At 38.8% G+C, this 20,717-nt stretch overlaps 1 protein-coding gene across 3 annotated transcripts in view; it reads right to left on the minus strand.

The window, feature by feature from the left end:
* Positions 1 to 222: 222 nt before the first annotated feature.
* LOC106871477 (pecanex-like protein 4) overlaps positions 223 to 20,717 on the minus strand; it is a 76,331-nt gene continuing 55,836 nt past the window's right edge. For all 3 annotated transcript variants that reach the window (XM_052968987.2, XM_052968988.2, XM_052968989.2), the window contains 10 exons: positions 17,918 to 20,066; positions 16,028 to 16,207; positions 12,266 to 13,089; positions 9,788 to 9,921; positions 8,062 to 8,545; positions 5,484 to 6,339; positions 4,375 to 4,736; positions 2,243 to 2,363; positions 1,320 to 1,506; positions 223 to 609 (listed from right to left, as the gene is read on the minus strand). In XM_052968987.2, the coding sequence (XP_052824947.1) occupies positions 358 to 609; positions 1,320 to 1,506; positions 2,243 to 2,363; positions 4,375 to 4,736; positions 5,484 to 6,339; positions 8,062 to 8,545; positions 9,788 to 9,921; positions 12,266 to 13,089; positions 16,028 to 16,207; positions 17,918 to 18,615 (4,098 nt within the window). In that variant the 5' untranslated portion in view covers positions 18,616 to 20,066 and the 3' untranslated portion in view covers positions 223 to 357. The remainder of the gene's footprint in view (positions 610 to 1,319; positions 1,507 to 2,242; positions 2,364 to 4,374; positions 4,737 to 5,483; positions 6,340 to 8,061; positions 8,546 to 9,787; positions 9,922 to 12,265; positions 13,090 to 16,027; positions 16,208 to 17,917; positions 20,067 to 20,717) is intronic.

Here is a 20,717-nt window from a genome sequence, read left to right on the forward strand (position 1 = left end):
TCTGAATCCAATCCCTATCAGAGTTGGCTTTGTACGTCATCAACCAATTAAATACCACCAAATTCACTGAGGGGATAAATTCAATTGACTGTATTTTCTACAGTATAAAATTGGCTTTGTACCAAATCAGACGTCTTTTGTTTTTAAATTAATATATTATTGTTATTATATCATTGTAATAATAATAATAATAATAATAATAATAATAATAATAATACTAATAATAATAATAATAATTACTATTATTATTTCTGGAGTATTTTGTTTGTTTTATTAAAATTTTTTGTTATGTACTATTGTTTTAAATATATTTTTTTTTGTTCTTTAATTTGTCTTTTGTAACAGATGAGGAGATCTTCAAAGGATTGGTATGGATATCGGGTCTGAAGCAAAGATTGGGTAGCCAAGAGGTGGATCAGCGGCCTGGACGGTGAGATTGCGAAGAATGGTTGGATGGGCTTGGATGCTGTAACGCTCCTCATCATCATTGGTGAAATAGAGGAGCTCAAGGCTAAGGTTGGCCCATTGACCACGTACGACTTCTGGGTTCAGGTGACCCACCTGTATCATGACATCCTGTAAGGTCAACACTCGGCTGGTGTATGTTGCCTGAAAAAAAAGAGAGAAAAGAATGAAGGTGTCCTATAAACACACTGATGTTGCTCATTCATCAAACTCAAAAACATTAGCCTTGTAATGAATACAAATACTATAAACATATTATCCGATGGCATGTAAAAAGCACCCAGCACACTCTGTAAAGTGGTTGGTATTAGAAAGGGCATCTAGCTGTGGAAGCCATACCATAAGAGACAACTGGAGTCTGGACAGCACCTGTCAAACCGTCCAACCCATGCCATGGAAAACTGACAGTAAATGATAATGATATTTAGGTTAACACTTTCACAAACATACACATACAACAGGTTACTTCTTTACCAAATGCAAGCAAAACAAATTGTCTTTTAAGAAACACATATAACTTTTCAACAAAAAACAAACATGCTAATCTTTTAACAACTATTGTACAAAAGGTAGAAAGTTAAACTTTTAATACCCAGCTGCTTAACAACTATAAATCTGTTAGCCTTTTCAGAATCATATATGTATCAACCTTTTAACAAACATAAGCATGTATTACCCTCCATGCGGTATGTTAACCTATTATCTCTATCACACACACAAATGTGAAACCTTTACCAAAACAAAAATATGCCAACCATCTAAGAAACAAATATTAATCCATTTCTTAGATTGATAAATTTATAAGTCCTAGAGTTAAAAACAAAAACACATTGGTTCTCCAATTCAGTTCTTACCTGTGAGGTGTTGTGCCCTAGAGAAAACAGATGTGGTTTTCCTGCCAAAATAGCTCGGCTCCAGTCAGGATCTGACTCTAAGCCAATAAACCAATTTTGGTCATAGTCCTCAAGGAATTCTTTCAGTTCTTCATGGCTGGTGATTGGATTCATCAGTACCTCGTCCATCATTAATTTAAAACCATATCTAAAAGAACATTTTTAATTAGGAAGCAAAATAATAAAATTAGAAATTATATTTAACTTGAGCTCTATATTTACAGTGAGCTATGAACTCTCCTGTCAAGAACAACCTATGAACACTCAGTAATAGTCGCCCATGTACAAATCTGAATTAGGAACTGCAGCAACATTCATTATGTGTTCCCTTAGCTCTGACATCATCAACACAAAGCTTTGATAAAAAAAAATATATATAGTCCTAGATACACCACTAAAAACTATTACAGGTGTTACCCAGATTTGAGAATAACTTTGTAACAAGAACCATGTTGTTACAAATTGTTTTAGATGCCTATGTAATCACAGACAGATATAAATATGCTCTTGGCCCTCCCAACCATGACCCGGTGATGCATCCAGGATGTGACAACTGGTGAGTTATAGGGCTATAAGAGCAATTGGCTGGTACTTATTTCAGTTGAGTAGAGTAGAGCAATGTGGAATGAAGTATCCTGTTGAACACAATGTGTCACTTGCTCCAGGAATTGAACTTACAACTTTATGGTCTTGAATTCAATACTTATCAACTAGGTCACATGCCTTCATAGATATACTATGAGTAAAAAATAGAATTGTCATGAAAGGAACATCTTTCATTGTAAGTTTGTACAAAATTAACTGGAGATAAACAACAACAACAACATGTAGTCTCAGAAATCACAGAATGAGTAAAGGTCACAAAAAAGAAAAAAAAACAGTACCTAAAAGCTTTCAATACGATCGTCTGTAAGTCTTTGTTTTCAGCTAACCAGTCCCACATAGCATTCCAGGGTATATTACCAATGTAATATTTATAAAGGTAGCTGGCAGGTGAGTGGACATCTGAAGCAGAAGAAATGTACACTGGATTAGCAATGAAATAGAATCAATGTTAGGGCAGTCAATTGTCAGAAAAATGCTTAATGAGAATTCTTCCAGAGTTTTGCATTCCAAGTTCAAATCTCACTGACTTTCATCCTTCCAAGGTTAATAAATGAAACAACAGCCAAATACTGAAATCAATTCTACCCCTTCACACTCTCTTGCTGTCCCTGTCTGTCTGTCTTTTTCAGAAGCAACTATACATGCTCTGAGAGAGTTGAGGGAGACTACTCACAGTAACCCTTTTGAGCAAGAAATGGAAGTAGGCTGATTTAAGGGCCAGCAACAGCTACTCATATTGCAAAATCCATCCAAATTTAGCCTTCACTTAACACAGGACTGCACCTCTGTCAAAGAAATGAGATGTGGGTGAATGTGCCTCACAAACAGCTACCACACTTATTCACTGTCCAAGATTCTCCACTAATTCCATGGGATCAGCACATCCCCACACACATCAGCTATGGCATACCAAACTCTTTCCAGTGAGTGTTGACAACAAATGGACCTTCTGATCAGTGAAATGTGTTCCATACACAATAAATAAAAGAGCAGTCTTTGCAATCTGGTTGGATGAAAACCGGAGCGAGACACGTTGGTTAAGCAGTAATAAATAATGGATGTGATATATGCATTTGCCATTTTTACTTGAACATTCAGGGACAACTTTCTCACAGCCCATTTCTGAGTAGACACATCATCCACCCTGCTCTAACCTTGTCCCAGTTCCTGTCTACTTAGAAGTCTAGAGTAAGTTCAATCCCAAGCACCTTAAAAAATGCTTTAAAAAAAACAGGAAGAATGTCAGCAATTTTTGAGGAGGAGATTAGTCAATTACAATGACTCCAGCACTTTATTTTATCGCCTCCAGAGGGAAGAAAGATAAAGGCAGGGTTTGAACTTGGAATGTAAACAGCCGTAACAAATGCTTCAAGATATTTTATCTGATGTTCTAATGATTCAGCCTGACCCTTATCAATAATTGTTTCTGACATAGACAAAAGGACAGAAAATTTATTTTTGGTTGAGAGTTTTTGTGGATTAAAATGACCTCAGTATGTGACTGATACTTCATTTTATTGATACCAGGGGGATCAAAGGCACAGCTCACCTCGGTGAGATTAGAACTCGTAAAGAATGTAAAGAACCAGAACAAAATGTCACAAAATATTTTTTCTCATGCTCTAATGATTCTGCTAATCTGCTACACTCATAACAACTGCTGCTGCTGCCGCTGCTGCTACTACTACTACTACTACTACTACTACTACTACTACTACTACTACTACTACTACTACTACTACTACTACTACTACTACAGCTGCTAGCAGCAGCAGCCACCGCCATCACCGCGAGAACAACACAAAAATAGCTACAATGAGAATAAGCCAATGATAGAGTTCCTACAGGATTGCTTGTTCTGCTAAAAATAGCAGCTATACCTACACATCTATTTTTAGTTATATATAACTCTTAAAAAAGATGCGATAATCATGACTGGGTACTCTTTGATCATAAGTCTGCTGAATCAGGGCTGATTCGAGGGTCAAATAACTTTTATCTTTTACTTGTTTCAGTCATTAGACAGTGGCCATGCAGGGGCACTGCCTTGAAGAATTCTTAGTCAAATGAATTAACCCCATACTTATTTTTTGTTAAGCCTGGTACTTATTCTATCAATACCTTTTGCCAAACTGCTAAGTTACAGGAACATAAACACACCAACACTAGTTGTCACGCAGTAGTAGGGGACACAGACACAAACACACACACACGCACACACACATGACAGGCTTCTTTCAGTTCCGCCTACCAAATCCACTCACAAGGCTCTGGTCGGCCCAAGGTTCCATGCAATGGGACTGAAACTGGAACCATGTGGTCAGAAAGCAAGTTTCTTACTACATAGCTATGCCTGTGTCTGTATAGAAAAACAAAAAAACTGTAATGTGAACAACCAAAGTAGACAAACCTTGTGACTCAAATACTGATGAACAGGCCATGGTAAGCTGAGAATAACTATTCATTAACAAAGTGTCGGCTGCCACTTCAGAGATCACATGTTCAACGGGCATTTGGTCAGTTGCGCTCCAGGCAAGCTGCCCCAGCACATAGGTGTACCAGTCACGTGGGAAGCTATCCTGGAGTTTAAGGAGCCAGGTTGGCTCAATTGGTAACTCACGCCATTTAACTGGGAGGCTCAACTGTGATGAGTAGATGCATTTGAAGTCTGGGGAGCCAGCAAGACTGGTCAGGGGACGGTAGATGCTGCTGCTGCCGTTGGAGTGTAGCTTCTTCTGTTGGTTCTTAGAGTAACATGGCTGAGGTGAAATACTGAAGAAAGAGAGAGACTGAAGGAGTGCATGTGATGGAGATACTAAAGATACACAGAGAGAAAGAAGGTGAATGAAATTAAATAACCAATACTCTTATTATAACAAAAACTGCCACTATCAGTACTACCACAACAATTATACAAAATCATCTGTATTTATAAATCATCATCATCGTCGTTTAATGTCCGCTTTCCATTCTAGCATGGGTTGGACAATTTGACTGAGGACTGGTGAAACCAGATGGCTACACCAGCCTCCAATCTGATTTGGCAGAGTTTCTACAGCTGGATGCCCTTCCTAACGCCAACCACTCTGAGAGTGTAGAGGGTGCTTTTACGTGCCACCGGCACGAAGGCCAGTCAGGCGGTACTGGCAACGGCCATGCTCATAATGGTGTATTTTATGTGCCACCCGCACAAGAGCCAGTCCAGGGGCACTGGCAACGATGTCGCTCAAAAGTCCTTACACATGCCGCGGGCACAAGTGCCAGAAAGGCGATGCTGGGCACAGGTGCCATCGCAATTTCGCTTTCGTTTGCCCCAATAAGTCTTCGCAAGCTGAGTTTTGTGTCCGATGAAGGAGACGGTGATGTAGACTATGATGGTAGTAGTGGTAGTTGAGTGAACAATAATGATGATGATGGTATTGACAGTGATGTGACAATGAAGATGAGTAAAAAGTGACGATGACAAATACAGTAATAGTGATATATGAATAGAATATGTTACTGCAAAATGTGACTGACCTGTTGATATCAGTAACTGGTAAACCAAACACAGACGGTTCAACAAACAGATCATCATCTTCCGACTCCTCAGTGATCTCTGGTTTGGCCCGAGGTTGGACAATTATGGTGATGGGTGAGATCTGGTCCTTCTTCAGCACAGTCATCGGGGCTTTCTTTCGGTTGTCCAGGGTGTCCCGGTCCTCAGACCAGACGCTGTCCGTGAAGCTGGCAACAGACGACGCCCACGATAACTTGCGCCGTTGTGCAGCAGCTGCATTGGCTGCAATAGAGGAGTCAGCTGTAGAGGGACGTGATGAAGCCTGGCTGGCATCTATTCGGAAACTGTTGCCCACGGCAAAAAGGTCGTGATCAGCCATGGATATTTTCTCAGACTTCTCCCCAGGAATGTCAATAATTTGGGGCATTTTTTCCATAAAGGGCATCTGTCCTTCCTCCTTCTTCTCTTTCACTTTAAACACATGGTGAAGCAGTAACCAAACAAAACTCTTAAGAAAGTAAGATTTTGCAATCAAGAGGCTGTTGGGTGAGTCAATCACCCCAATGAGAACACTGCGTGCATCAGAGTAGGTCTGTACCGGGAACGCATCATAAGGTGTAAGCGTGTGGAATGGGTACTTGTTGAAGGAATTCCAACTGAAAGCTGATGATACTGTGCTGCCGTGCAGGTGGGGTTCAAACGTACTCTCAAAGTGTGTGTCGATGTGTGTCGCCTCAACTGTGTGGCACGTAGTCTCCTGAAGTTCAAGTCCCTTCACACTGATTGACACGTGGCTACTGCCTTGTTCCAACACACTGATCCAGGCAAGACGGTCTTGGAAACGTACCAAATAAAAATTCCCTGGGTTTGGATCACCTGAAAACAAAAAAAAAATAAAACAAAAAAGATTAATTTTAAAGTCCAGCAAAAAACTGTCCTCTTGAGATAATAGACAAACTGAAGCAAGGATTGATATTGCTTAAGCTCAAGTTAATCCTAACTGAGCAGACATTCCATCCACGACCATCTTGCCTTTCTAGAAGCATGCAGAACTAAATTTTCTTATATATCCTTTATTTAAGACAAGATGTGATTTAAGAGAGCTTTGGCTACTATTTCTAGCAAGTAAAGTGAACACATAGAAGCTCTCTTGTTATTGACAGATAGTTAGGAGTTATTGACAGATAAAAAGAAACCTTGTAGATTGTAACATTCATTTTATTTGACAGCAATGCTTGAGGAGGAATTCCAAAATGCAAGTGAAATTTTATGCATACAGACAAGACCTGATGTTAACCTATTTAATGTGTTACACCTCAAAGCTACCACCACTATGATCACTCCTCACCTGTTAGTAACGAACAAGGATGAGGATATTAATCTCAACAGCATATGACACTACAGGATAGGTCAGTGGTTTCTAATCAGGGTCCATATAACTCATAGGGGCCCGTATAAGATTTTGTTGTTAAAAAATATCCACAACCATCATCATCATCATCATCGTCGTTTAACGTCCGCTTTCCATGCTAGCATGGGTTGGACAATTTGACTGAGGACTGGTGAAACGAGATGGCTACACCAGGCTCCAATCTGATTTGGCAGAGTTTCTACAGCTGGATGCCCTTCCTAACGCCAACCACTCAGAGAGTGTAGTGGGTGCTTTTTACGTGCCACCGGCACGAAGGCCAGTCAGGCGATACTGGCAACGGCCACACAAGAGCCAGTCCAGGGGCACTGGCAACGATCTCGCTCGAAAGTCCTTACACATGCCGCGGGCACAAGTGCCAGAAAGGCGACGCTGAGCACAATTAGTAATATAACACACAAAATATTTTAACACATAAAATATTTTAACAATCTTTTTTATACAATTCCTAATAATACTAATTTATTTAAAATTATATATTATTTAAAATATAATAGGATTTTTTTTAAACATCGAATGGCTATGAGGGTCCATCTGAATAAAATAGGGATCAAGGGAGTCCATAGATAAAAAAGGTTAAGAACCAGTTGTCATCATCATTGTTTAACGTCCGCTTTCCATGCTGGCATGGGTTAGATGGTTTGACTGAAAACTGGTATCCGGGGAGCTGCACCAGGTTCCAGTCTGATTTGGCAAGGTTTCTACGGCTGGATGCTCTTCCTAATACCAACCACTCCAAGAGTGTAGTGGGTGCTTTTTATGTGCCACTGGAATGGGTGCCATTGACATGACATTAGCAACAACTGTGACTATGATCTTACTTGGCTTGACAGGTCTACACAAGTACAGTATATCGCCAAAGGTCTCGGTCACCTGTCACTGCCTCTGTGAGGCCCAACGCTCCAATGGTGCTTTTTATATACCAGTCAGACCCATACTGGTGTAGGTGATAATGATGATGATGAGGAAACCTAAATACCATCACTATCCTGCAGTTGGATTAGTCTCAATGCCAAGATGAAATAAACAAATAGTAGGGCCATGACAGTGTGAGATGCTGGCTGTAGAGTTGGTGGTGGAATTGTGTTTGCAGAGGAGGTGGAGGAAGTGAAGATTATCAAAGAAGGAAAAGATAGAAAAATGTAGAAGGAAACGAGTGCTTTACTCACCCAAGGATCCTGATGTGAAGGCACTGTGCAGGCTGCGAACAAGGGCCATTGCAAACTGGCGGTAGTAGATAGAGTCAGGACAGATGTTAGCTGAACTGCCTACTGAAGCTGGCCAAAACTTGATTGGTCTGGGGAAACCAATGAAGAGAAGTGGCAGAGTGAAGAGTGGCAGCAGTGGTGCACTTATCACCGTGGTAACAGCTATTAGTAGCAATACGACCGGCAGGAAGAGGATGGAGAGGCAGAATATGGTGCCCGTTCCTTGTCGTCTCAGTTTTCGGTCAGTCAGTGAAGTGATGAGGATAGTGAGAAAGAAGAAGACCTTGTTGATGAACTGAATGAAACGATCTCGTACAAGGCTGAGGCCAAGGAGCAGCAGAGGAGCAAACTGCCTCTTTAACAGCCAAATATCAACTGGTTTCATGAGGATAAAAAAATGGCAGAGAGAAACTTCAAACAGAGAATGCACTGTGCTCTGCCACACCTGAAACAAAGAAAACAGAAAATATTTGCTTAATAATAATAATAATAATAATAATAATAACAATAATGATAATAATAATAACAATAATGATAATGATAATGATAATAATAGTAATAATAATAGATACATACATACCGACAAGACTATAAAAGCTAATAAACCGGATATTATTATAAAAGATCAGACAAAGAAGACGTGTTTATTAATTGACATGAGTATTCCCTGCAATCATAATATAGTGGCGAAAGAATTCGACAAGATCAGTAAATATAAAGACTTGCTAATAGAAATTGAAAAAATGTGGCACCTCAAGGTGACTACCGTACCAGTGATTGTAGGATCTCTAGGAATGATAAAAAAAAAAAAAGTACTGAAACTTATTTGAAAATGATACCAGGCTTACCATCCCTACAAGAAGTGCAAAAAATCGTGTTAACTGGAACGACTCATGTACTGAGAAGAGCATTATCGCTGTGAAAACAACATCCATTCATGAATTTTTTTTTTTTTTTTTTTTCAAAGTTTCAGCTCAGAGCTGCGACCATGCTGATGCACCACCGTGTATTTATTAATTTTTTTTAAATACATATTTTACCTGTGAATTTGCGTGTGTAAACTGGAAATGTATACAATGAGTTTCTCTGCCCTAGGTGTACGGAAAACACTCGGCGAGAAATGGAAAAAAATTTGAAGAAAGAAGAAAAAAAAAACAACAACATAATAATAATAAATGCCCGGATGCAGTACTAGGCAGTGTCTCTCATGGCTTTTGATCTTAATTGATTGGAAGTGTTATCATGTACACTGTTTTGTCTTGGTATAAAAGATGGGCTACAGTAAATAATCTGCTCAATACCACAGATTTGCTTCTCATTTGCTTGATCTTAACCATTTGAGCATGTCCCTTAGTGGCTGACGATATGTGCATCTCTGATCATGATCATCCTAGTGATTCAGCCAGAAGAAATGTAATTAGTTCATGTAATCCTGCATCTGGGTCTGTTTGATGTGGAGAGAAACTGAACCACTTCCTCACATTTCCACCTCCTCCATTTCAACAAGTCATTCTATCAAACACTAAATTATAATACCGGATATGCTGTGGTATGACATCAATGTACTACAATACTGACAATACTATGATATCTATTGCACTAAGACATCAATAGTACTATAACCAGTTCTTCTATGATATATGAATGCATGATTAAAATTTAAAGCCTAAATAATACAGAGACTCACCCATCTGAAGCTGCGCATGATGCCTAGAGACCACCATATAAGCCGTGTATTGTTCATCTGGTCTATAAGAGGTATAGTGGACTGTACAGGTTTCAAACATACTATCAAATATGCAATCATAACCATGGGTCCAGCTGGAAGGAACGGAACATGGTGTTAATAATGAAGTGAGGCAATTAAGGGTGATCTCGAGCAAGTGTATACACATACACACACAAGCAAAATATATGCAACATGAACATAGATTATGTTAAACTATTCCAACGTATGCTAGCATGGAATACGGGTGTTAAATGATGGTGATGAAAATGAATGATGATACATACAACATGCAAACACACTCATGTCACACACAGAACATACAGACTCACATTATACACATATGTATGCATACTTTACAAGTACAACATGAATGCACATACATTATACATACAGAATGTAAACATAAACTATACATACAACATGCATACAAACACACATTGTACATGGAACATGCACACACATACACACAGATTATACATATATAATGTACAGTTCTACATTTAAGAGATGAGGAATTATGTACATTATTTACATTTGACAGATATTTGTCCTCATCTTGTCTGTTGTTAACACAACGTTTCGGATGATATACCCTCCAGCCTTCATTAGATGTCTTGGGGAATATTCAGGTCACTGCCTGGAATCGAACTCAGAATCTTGGGGTTAGTAACCAGCACTCGTAACCCCTATGCCATATGCCCATGGGTAATTATGGAGTGAATTTTAGGGCTTATAAATCTAATGTAAATAATGTATATATAATGTACTGACACATTATACTTACAACACACACATTATACAGGGTGGTCCAAGAGTAGGTTTACAGTTATCAGGTAGGCACTTTAAATTTCTTTTAAAACATTTTATTACATTTAAATTTCTATCTTACAAACTGAAAAGGAGCTTGACAAAATTAACTAAATTAGCATAGAATAATGGTTTCATATTTTTTTAATAATTAAGATCTAAACTGTTAATATTTGAATGCGAAAGAGATAGTTGAATAACTGTAAACCTACTTTTGGGCCACCCAATATATAAAACATGCAAACACACATGCTATACTTGCATAGCTGAAAGAGCCTACAAACACTTAATTGAACCTACTAGAAATGGTTGCCAAGTCTTCCCTAATTCACATCTTACTGGCTTAAGAAATAAAGATGGACACATTGAACATTATAGTCCCTGATATGCAAATGATGGGATGGCCATGATTAATATGTCTTTCTTTATAGGTTAGTCCAATTAAGGCTGACCTAGGGCTAAACAACACATGCATATGCAACCCCATAATATACAGACATCCAACTCAACAAGGTTGCCATCATTTGTTTGCTCAATATGCGAGAAATAGTTACCAAATCCCCATCAAATCACACCCAACCACCCTCAAAGAAGGAAGAATGCATTAGACAATGAAGTCTTAGGTAAATGATGACTAGAAAAAAAAAAGACTGGAAAGTAGTTGCTAGAACACTTATGATTAAAAATCTACTGGATCTAGACTGACCAAGGGTTGTACACATACAAACACTGATACCTATGGATGCACACTTACACACATATCTAGAGTCTGCACATTCAGACACACTACACACACACAACTACAAAAGGGACACACTTTACACACACACAACTACAAAAGGGAAGAGAAACACAAAGAGGATATAGATCTATCTAGAATAGTGGCTCTCAACTGGGATCCATATGGCTCTTGGGGGTCCATATAAGATTTTGTTGTTAAAATTTATTTCCAATAAATTGGATATACTTCTACAATATAGAAAATATTTTAACAATTCTATTTTATACAATTCCTAACAATGGTGCAGGAGTGGCAGTGTGGTAAGTAGCTCGCTTACCAACCACATGGTTCCAGGTTCAGTCCCACTGCGTGGCACCTTGGGCAAGTGTCTTCTACTATAGCCTCGGGCTGACCAAAGCTTTGTGAGTGGATTTGGTAGACGGAAACTGAAAGAAGCCCGTTGTATATATGTATATGTATATATATATATATATATATGTGTTTGTCCCCACCAACATCGCTTGACAACCGATGCTGGTGTGTTTAAGTCCCCATCACTTAGCAGTTCGGCAAAAGAGACTGATAAAATAAGTACTAGGCTTACAAAGAATAAGTCCTGAGGTCGATTAGCTTGACTAAAAAGGTGGTGCTCCAGCATGGCCGCAGTCAAATGACTGAAACAAGTAAAACAGTAATGTTTAATTATTAAAATATATTAGGAATTTTTAAACATCAAAGGGCTAGGCGGGTCCATCTGAGTAAAATAGGAATCAACGGGGTCCACAAGTAAAAAATGGTTGAGAATCACTGATCTAGAACAATAAAACAATTATAAAAGCATATAAACAGAAACAAATAAAAAGCAGATAAAGAAAAGAAACAAAAATGTTTAGGCATTTGGTACTGACCCCATTTTATGATGCACTTCCTTAGGAAACCAAAAACTTTGAGGATGCTTTTACGTCGTTGGTAAACACTGACACGGTGTACGGTATGCGGATAGAGAGGGTTACGCCACAGCCCAAACACAATGTACACTCTCTGGATGTCTTGCAGTACCTTTTCTACAATGCAAAAGCCAACAGTGATGTAGCCAAGTGAGTACCAGGCTAGCTCGGTACTTAGTGCATAGTCAAAGAAATAGAGTACTCCAGACTCGAGGCTGACACATAAGGTCATTAGTGTGTGGTAGAGCACCTCTCGATAACCCCAGCTCCACATGAAACCCTTACTGTAGCCGTTGATCCAGCTATCATTTCCACCACCTCTACTGCCACAGCTGACCATGCTACCATTACTACTACCACCACTACCTCCACCACAACTGCCAATGCTGCCACCACCACTACCGCCACCAAAACCACAACCACCACCACCACCTTGAGCTCCATTCGATGCAACAAGTGTGACTTTGTCCTTCATGAGGGTCGCTTTGTTGTTGTTGTGGATATTGTTGTTATTGTTGTTGTTACTGCTGCTGCTGTTGTTGCTGTTGTGACTGCTGCAACTGCTGTTGCTGCTATGGTGGCTGTTGATCGTGTTGGCAGGAAAGGAGGTTGGGGGAGGGGGCGATGTGGCAATGAGGTGCTGGATGAGCTGGGTACCAAGTCCACCCAGGTCCAAGCTGAGCAGATAGCCGAAGCCAGCAGCTATCACAATGGAACCCAGCATGACGGGCATATAGAGTACTACCAGATAGATACAGACAGACAGAGCTAGCATCAAACATGACCTGGAAAAGTAAAAAAGAGAAAATTTAATAAATAAATACATCAATAAAAATTAACAAAAATATTGATTTCTTATGTATGTACAAGGATAAGTATAATTGGGTGAACTAAACCCTAATATATTACTGAATCTTATTTTCTAAACACCCAATAGATGAATGATAAAACTAGGTGCAGGAGTGGCTGTGTGGTAAGTAGCTTGCTTACCAACCACATAGTTCTGGGTTCAATCCTACTGCGTGGCACCTTGGGCAAGTGTCTTCTACTATAGCCTCTGGCTGACCAAAGCCTTGTGAGTGGATTTGGAAGATGGAAACTGAAAGAAGCCCGTTGTATATATGTATATGTATATGTATATATATGTGTGTGTGTGTTTGTGTGTCTGAGTTTGTCCCCACAACATCGCTTGACAACCGATGCTGGTGTGTTTAGGTCCCCATAAATTAGCGGTTGGGCAAAAGAAACCAATAGAATAAGTACTAGGCTTACAAAGAATAAGTCCTGGGATCGATTTGCTTGACTAAAGGCGGTGCTCCAGCATGGCCTCAGTCAAATGACTGAAACAAGTAAAAGAGTAATGAGGGAGCTCCTATGTGGTCATTCAAGCTGCTAAAGATAGCAGTTAAATCTCCAACAAAACATACTTTACTATCTTTAAGAAGGATACACTGGCCAATGTAGTAGTCTTGATATACAAAAAGGTGGAATAGTTACAGCTGATATGTCTTAATCAGCACTGATCTGACTAAGCAAATTAAGGCGCCTCACCTTGCCTTCAGGAATAAGAATCTCTGCAACAACTTAGAAACACCATAGCCCCAGTCACTCCATCAATAACACTACAATAATAACCCACCCTAAGTCAGAGGACCATATCACACAAAACCTCTGCTACATGTTTAACATCATATACTGCACCACTTGCAAATTTAGTGGTGCCTTTTGCATATTGGTGAAACAGGTTGTCATGTCACTGATTCCTTTAGCAAATACATTCATAGTATTCTAGTACATATGCCGAGCCAACCTGTCACCACTCACTTCAATACAATGGACCACTCCATTACCCATTTAATATTGCCCCTCATGTCTACACACCATAGACCTACACACTCAAGGAAGCATAAGGAACAACATATGATATTCAAACTGGGAAACATGGCAACAATGTGTTTAATTGGACATTTTTCCTTCTATTCCTTCACCCTTTCTGTACCACCACATCACTTCCTCCTCTCCGACCCCACTCCTTTTTCCTTCACCTTCTCTTCCAAACCAATATTCATCATCAACCAAGCCTCCACCTTTGTTCACCACAAACCCCATCACTAATTATTGATCACAATCCTTCTGCACTCTTGCAAATTTACACAAACACCCTTCCTCATCCTCAGCCCCTGTTTTCTCTTACATTAACTATTTTGTGCATTGAGAGTACACCCTGACACCTCCTCATCACCTTTATCTCTTTTTCCAGCTACTCCCATTTGCCCTTATTTAATGTAGGACAGCTACATATTTCTTCCTATTTCTGTATCATATTTTAGCCTGGTATGGACAACCTTTTTTGAGAAGTGGGTCACATGAAACATGGCCTGATGACAGGTGGGCTATGCTACTATAAAGAATTCAGGGTAATTTTTTTTGTTAGCTGTGCCATTTAGAAAGTCCCACGGGTCACAGTTTGCCCATGACTGCTTTAACATCTCAACACTTGATCTAAAGCCACCTGCTCTCCAAGACACCTCTACTGGATTGAGGGTCAAGGGAGCTTGTCGTATGAATTACCAGGCAAACTCACTACTTCCAGTGCTATGTAAAAAGTACCCAGTACATGTTATAAAGTGGTTGGCATTAGGAAGGGCATCCAACTGTGGAAACTATACCAAAGAAGATATTGGAACTCAATGCAGTCATTTAGCTTGTTGGATTCTGTCAAACCATCCAACCCATGCCAGCATGAAAGACAGACATTGAATGATGATAATTACTGACACAATATGTGTGACTGATTATGTTTTAGTTTACTTCAATTTGTAATGTCAGGTTGGCAACAAATGGAATGTGAAAAGAATTCAACTGACAGATTGTTGTTGAATCTGAATGAGTAGATTAAAGGAGATGATTACGTCAATTGTGGTTGTTGGTAGTGGTGGTAGTGATGGGGGTTGGGTAACATCTGAAATGTCATTAGTTCACCTCCTGCATCTATCTTCACCACTCTACTGTACCCTTAGATAAGACAGTTAACTTCTCTAAGCTCAGTAAGCCCACCTGTAAACAGGTACCATACTTATGTATAGGTCAATGCTGGAAAAAAAATGGGAATACTATTGTTGTTGTTTATCTCAAAGTTAATCAACAGATCTATCAAGAACTATATCAATGGTTCCAAACACTTTCATTACCAAGGACACTTAGCTTTCAAAAAGTCTGACTTTCAATTAATTTTGAACTCAATTCATGGGCTCTCCACACAACCCAAAGGAGTCTGGGCCCTAAGTTGGGAAATACTGAACTGCATCATACAATCCATCCTTCTGTAATTTTTAAATACAGAAGCCATTAAATATAGAAGTCCATTGATTAGGTACTGATAGTTGTTTTAGTGGAGACTGAAATTAAATCTGACAAAGCAGATCTATGATCAAAAGCATTTCAAATGTGACTGTCTTGACTTTTTTCTATGCGTAAGGAACCCAAGACTTGGTGGACTAAGTTGTTGGCAGTACAGTACTGATTTGATATTAAGCATCAAACACTCAGCTGGATGTCTAATACCATGTTGTTCCAGGTTGGCCACATGTGCTTACAATGTCTGCTTGAGCAAAGGAAATGGGCCACTGAACAACAACAAAAGTTATAACAGTAACAACAACAACATTAAACATCAGCAACAATCACAAAAGTTGACAAGATCTATAAAGGAAAATGTGTTACCTGAGATTCGAAGCCATTGGAGATCCACCTAAGAGGAATATATGGCTTTGTTCTACTAGCCATAGGAGGCCAGCATCTATCGGTGGTAACATGCCAAATGTCCAACATATTGGTAAGCAAGCCATGAAAATGTGAAGTACCTGATTAGCAATCAGGAGGTCATAAGATGAGGGATATTGTCTGAAAAATACACAGAAATATACACTCAAGGCAATGAATAAATAATATTTAATAACATAAATACACAATCATAAACTTATTTAGATAGATAGTAGAGGAGATTAAGGGTATCAGTTCAAAGCTGGAGACATGAAGTTCTGTTTACACATAGTTAGTGTTCCCTCTAAGCTCTACGATTGTGTGCATGCATGTTTTAAAATGAGGAAAGGAAAGGTTTTTTAAGATGAAGTTTGATTTTTTAATTGAAGAAATTTGAACAGTGATTACTTTCATGGATGCACACATACTTTGCAAAGAAAAGCAAAATTTGCTCACAATGTAAATTTCTGTACACACCCAACAAAAACTTAGAGGGAATATTGTTCATGGTAACATTAAGCTATGCACATCCAATTTAGTTTATTTTGTTTATTCCTATTTCAAAACAGGTAAAATGGCTATGAGGTAAATTCGAATCTTTGTGACCACAGCATTCTGTTTTGTGGCTCTGAGTAAAACACTTAACTCTGCCTGGTCTAGTATGATAAAACTTGTCCTCACTCTCATAAATAAAAAATAAAATATATTATACTATTAACTTAATGGTTCAGTAGTTGACAGCAGAAAAGTCATTCAACTATAAGAAAAATTTCTCTAACAAAATAACATCAACCAAAAAACTCCATCCCATCTAACTATACATTAGATAATGAATGTTAGTACAAAATAAAGATTAATAAAATAAATATGAGACTAAAGTAAGCATTGGAGTAGATATGATAGATCAAAATCCTTCAAAGTAGTATTCCACCGTGACCAATGACTGAAATCAGTAAAGAGAAAATAAAGGTAGATAAATGAAGTGAAAGCTACAGACAGGGATAGATCAACTGGAATTGAACTCAATCTCTTTATGATGCAGAGATGCCTTGTACACAAAACTTGATGTCATATGATATGCAATACATGTCCTTACAGGCCTCCAGGAGTTCATAAGATCTTCAATTTCAAAGTATTAAGCAGTTGAGAGATAAAACGTCTCATGGATAGCACACTGGACTATCATAGGTGAAGTTCTTACAAGATCTGGAAGTATCCCAAAGATTCTCAAAGCCCACTTAATTTTGTTGAGATCTATTATATTAACTACATGAGATATGAATATCAATCTGAATAGTGTCCAGTTTATCATAGGTGACAGGTAAGCAACTCCCATACCTTGGAAATGACACACATGAAAACTGATGTCTTATCCCTTTCATCTAATTTATATTATGGAGATCCAGAACTAAGCCTCACACTTTAAGAGTACTCATCTTCACCCCAAGGTACTTTTTGTGACATTCCTGGATTTGTAAATATCACAAAGCATTTCAAGGACTCTTAAGGGTTGTCATTTAGCTCTGGATCTAAATGATATCATATCTGATAAGCTCCACTTGGATACTCATAACATATCAGTACTTTAGGACCTGTTGTTTAGTAGCTTATGACCTGGTAGTGTGGTACCATATGATCTGGTATAACTTAGTTGTGATACCATATAACATTGTAGCATGGTACCTTATGACTGGTAGTGCAGAACTTTATGACCTAGTAGCATAGTACTTTAAGACTTAGTAATATATAATAACATGGTACCTTATGGTGGTAACTCAGTACTTTACCTCAAACTAAGTGGCACTATGAGTACATTAAGAAATCAAAAATACTAAAAGTGATTAAACCTACCTTTGAATAGCATCCACAATGACACATATGAAGACATAGGTCGGCCGCATCAGATGAGATATTTCATAGGTGTCCATTGTCCGGAATGTTGCTGGCTCTGGTGGTGCACCAACAGTCAGTGAGTACTGTGCAATGCACACAGATAACCAGCCAAACAAGAAGAGCAGAACTGCAGCAACATCGCTGTTGTAGAGGGGCTTGATGTTTGACACAGGCAGCAAGGCAAGTAGTGCCAAGCCACACATCACGCCTGATATCACAGAATGGATCAGGATGTTGACTCTATACTTCTTCACTGGCACAATAAACTCCAGTGTCTCAGGGGCACAGCAGGCTGTGAATTCCACCTCATCGTCCTCAGAAAACGCACAGTGCTTCTTGGTGACAACAGCCTCACTTGACTTCTGTGACTGCTGGCACACTGTAGACAGAACTTGCACAGAGATGACAAAGATGAACATGATAGCACCAAAGATGTAGGCTGCCACTTCCGATTGAAGGAGGTAGAGCTCGACAAGTGTTGTGAACATCGCAGCAAGGATGCATGGGCAGATAAAGAAACATATCTGTGACAGATACACATATGTCGGAGCATCATAGCCAAGTCGCAGCTTAGGGCCGCCCAATATTGTTTGGGGCAACCTCTTCAAAAAAAAGTCCTGCTTATACTCATTCAATAAAGGAATGCCAGATCCCATCTCAAAAGCAGTTTTAAGGGGAGGTTTTAAGTAAAGTAGGGAGTGTTTTGAGAGGGTAGGGTAGAGATGGAGGACAAAAGAGGCTGGCTGTCCTGCTGGTTAATTAGGGTCAGGGACTGACAAATAAAAGAAAATGATGACCATTCAGATCTAACATTTTATCAACGGGCTCTCTTCAGTTCATTACTTCATAAAAACAAAAGTTGAATGTGGCACAAAGTTGTGCCAGGTGGGAATTGAAACTGGATTGATGTTGTTCCATATTTGGAGGGAGTGGGTGGGGAATTGAGTGAGGAAATATGGGGAAGGAGAGAAGGCAGGACACAAGTGAGAAAATGCAAAAGGAGGATGCAGGAAACAACTGAAGAAATGTGTGAGTGGCAGGGAAGCAAAACTACAACAAAGAAAAGCAAGAATTTTTATCCTGCTACAAATATTTCTTCCTTTTTCTCTTCTTACAAATTCTTATGATCAAATGATAGTTCAGAGAGATTTTCATCAATCAACTTAAACATGTAAAATAACAGACGTGTACATGCACGTACTCACACACACTTATGTGTTTATTTATATGCTATATATACAATTTATATAGATAGATGTCATATGTGTGTGTGTGTGAGAGTGTGCATGTGTTATATAAGTTGAAGTCGATATCTTTCGTTAATATCTAGTATTCCAAAGAACACTGTTAAGCCAATGTGACAAATGCCAATGTCTCTTATTCAAACAAGAGCTATGGCAGTTTGTGTGAAAATATAATGTCACTGTGGGTAGTAAAACCATCTGGTTCAATATTGTATGCTTTTATGTTCCAATCCTACAAGTTTTCAAAAGGTGAGGTGCATGGATATTATTACTTGAATTTGGATAGGGAGTTACACAAGTGGACCATCAGATCAATAACTTGGATTTTTTTCCTTTATGATTTTATATATTTAATATATGTGTATATATAATTTTTTTGTACTGGATGTGTGTATATCTGTGTATACATAATAAACAGATCTAAGGGAGCGAGTTGTTGGATGTATTATAAAGAGTTGTAGAAATGCATCAAATTGCAATATGGAGATGTGTAAGAGATGGATTGCAGTGTACAATACTGGTCCTATAATGTTCTTGAGGAATGTAAAAAATCAACACTGGTCAATAACAGTTGCATTTGAATACCATCCCCCAAAACAGTGCCACTGGTACTTTGTTGCAGGGTGTAATGTTTCACAGTGGTTTGTAGACAAAACTACTAAATGCCATTACACTTATGTCATGGGAAAGCTGAAATATTTGAAAAGGATCCAGAAATGTTCCCAGTCAGATCTAGTTATAGAACTGGATGAGGAGTCAATGAAAGGAATGATGTCTTTGTAAAGTATTCTTGAATGGATGGTGATTTCTGCTTGAGATTCTTGTTTTTGAAAGTTCTTTAAAAATCAATATTCAGTGTTTATCTGAAAAAAGAAAAAGGAAAAGTAATTAAATAAAATACAACTTGCTAATATTCACACACACACACACGGCTTAGATTTTAGGTCTTCTTGCACCATGAGACACAAAGCAGCAAACTTCCTCCTACATGCTCAATCTGATGCAGTTCCTTCCATTCCTGTCTAACTGCTGCTCCTCATACAACGTGTTCCCCCACCCCCAAGAATGTCTGGTGCCAGGTGTTTCTGAGCCAGCCCTTCTCTGTTGTTCTTCCAGTATTCATGTCACAGAAATTTTTCACATGGCATGTAGCTGGTAGGCACAAATTGTAAATTGCTAAATGAAATAATCACAGCACCACAATGTTCTGCAGTGGTTGGGATTTACTTCACAGAAGAATTTCCTCCAGTGTGTACACAAACATACAAATTTCAGGCATAACTCCTTTGTTGGAAACCCATAATCCTTGGTTCCCATTGTCATGTTGTGTCCTTCCTGGACCCCATTCTCCAGAAGCTGCCACTGGGCCTCATACATTATACCTTCGTAGAGTAGGATCAGTGCACCACCCAGTTTAACATTACAATCGGATTTTTGGAATGCTTAGTATTTCGACCAAACCCTTGCTGCCCTGCCTATACACTTCTTTTGCTTACAGACATTAACATGGTAAA

This window comes from Octopus bimaculoides, chromosome 6, assembly GCF_046866305.1.
Source record: "Octopus bimaculoides isolate indiv1 chromosome 6, ASM4686630v1, whole genome shotgun sequence".
NCBI lineage: Eukaryota > Metazoa > Mollusca > Cephalopoda > Octopoda > Octopodidae > Octopus > Octopus bimaculoides.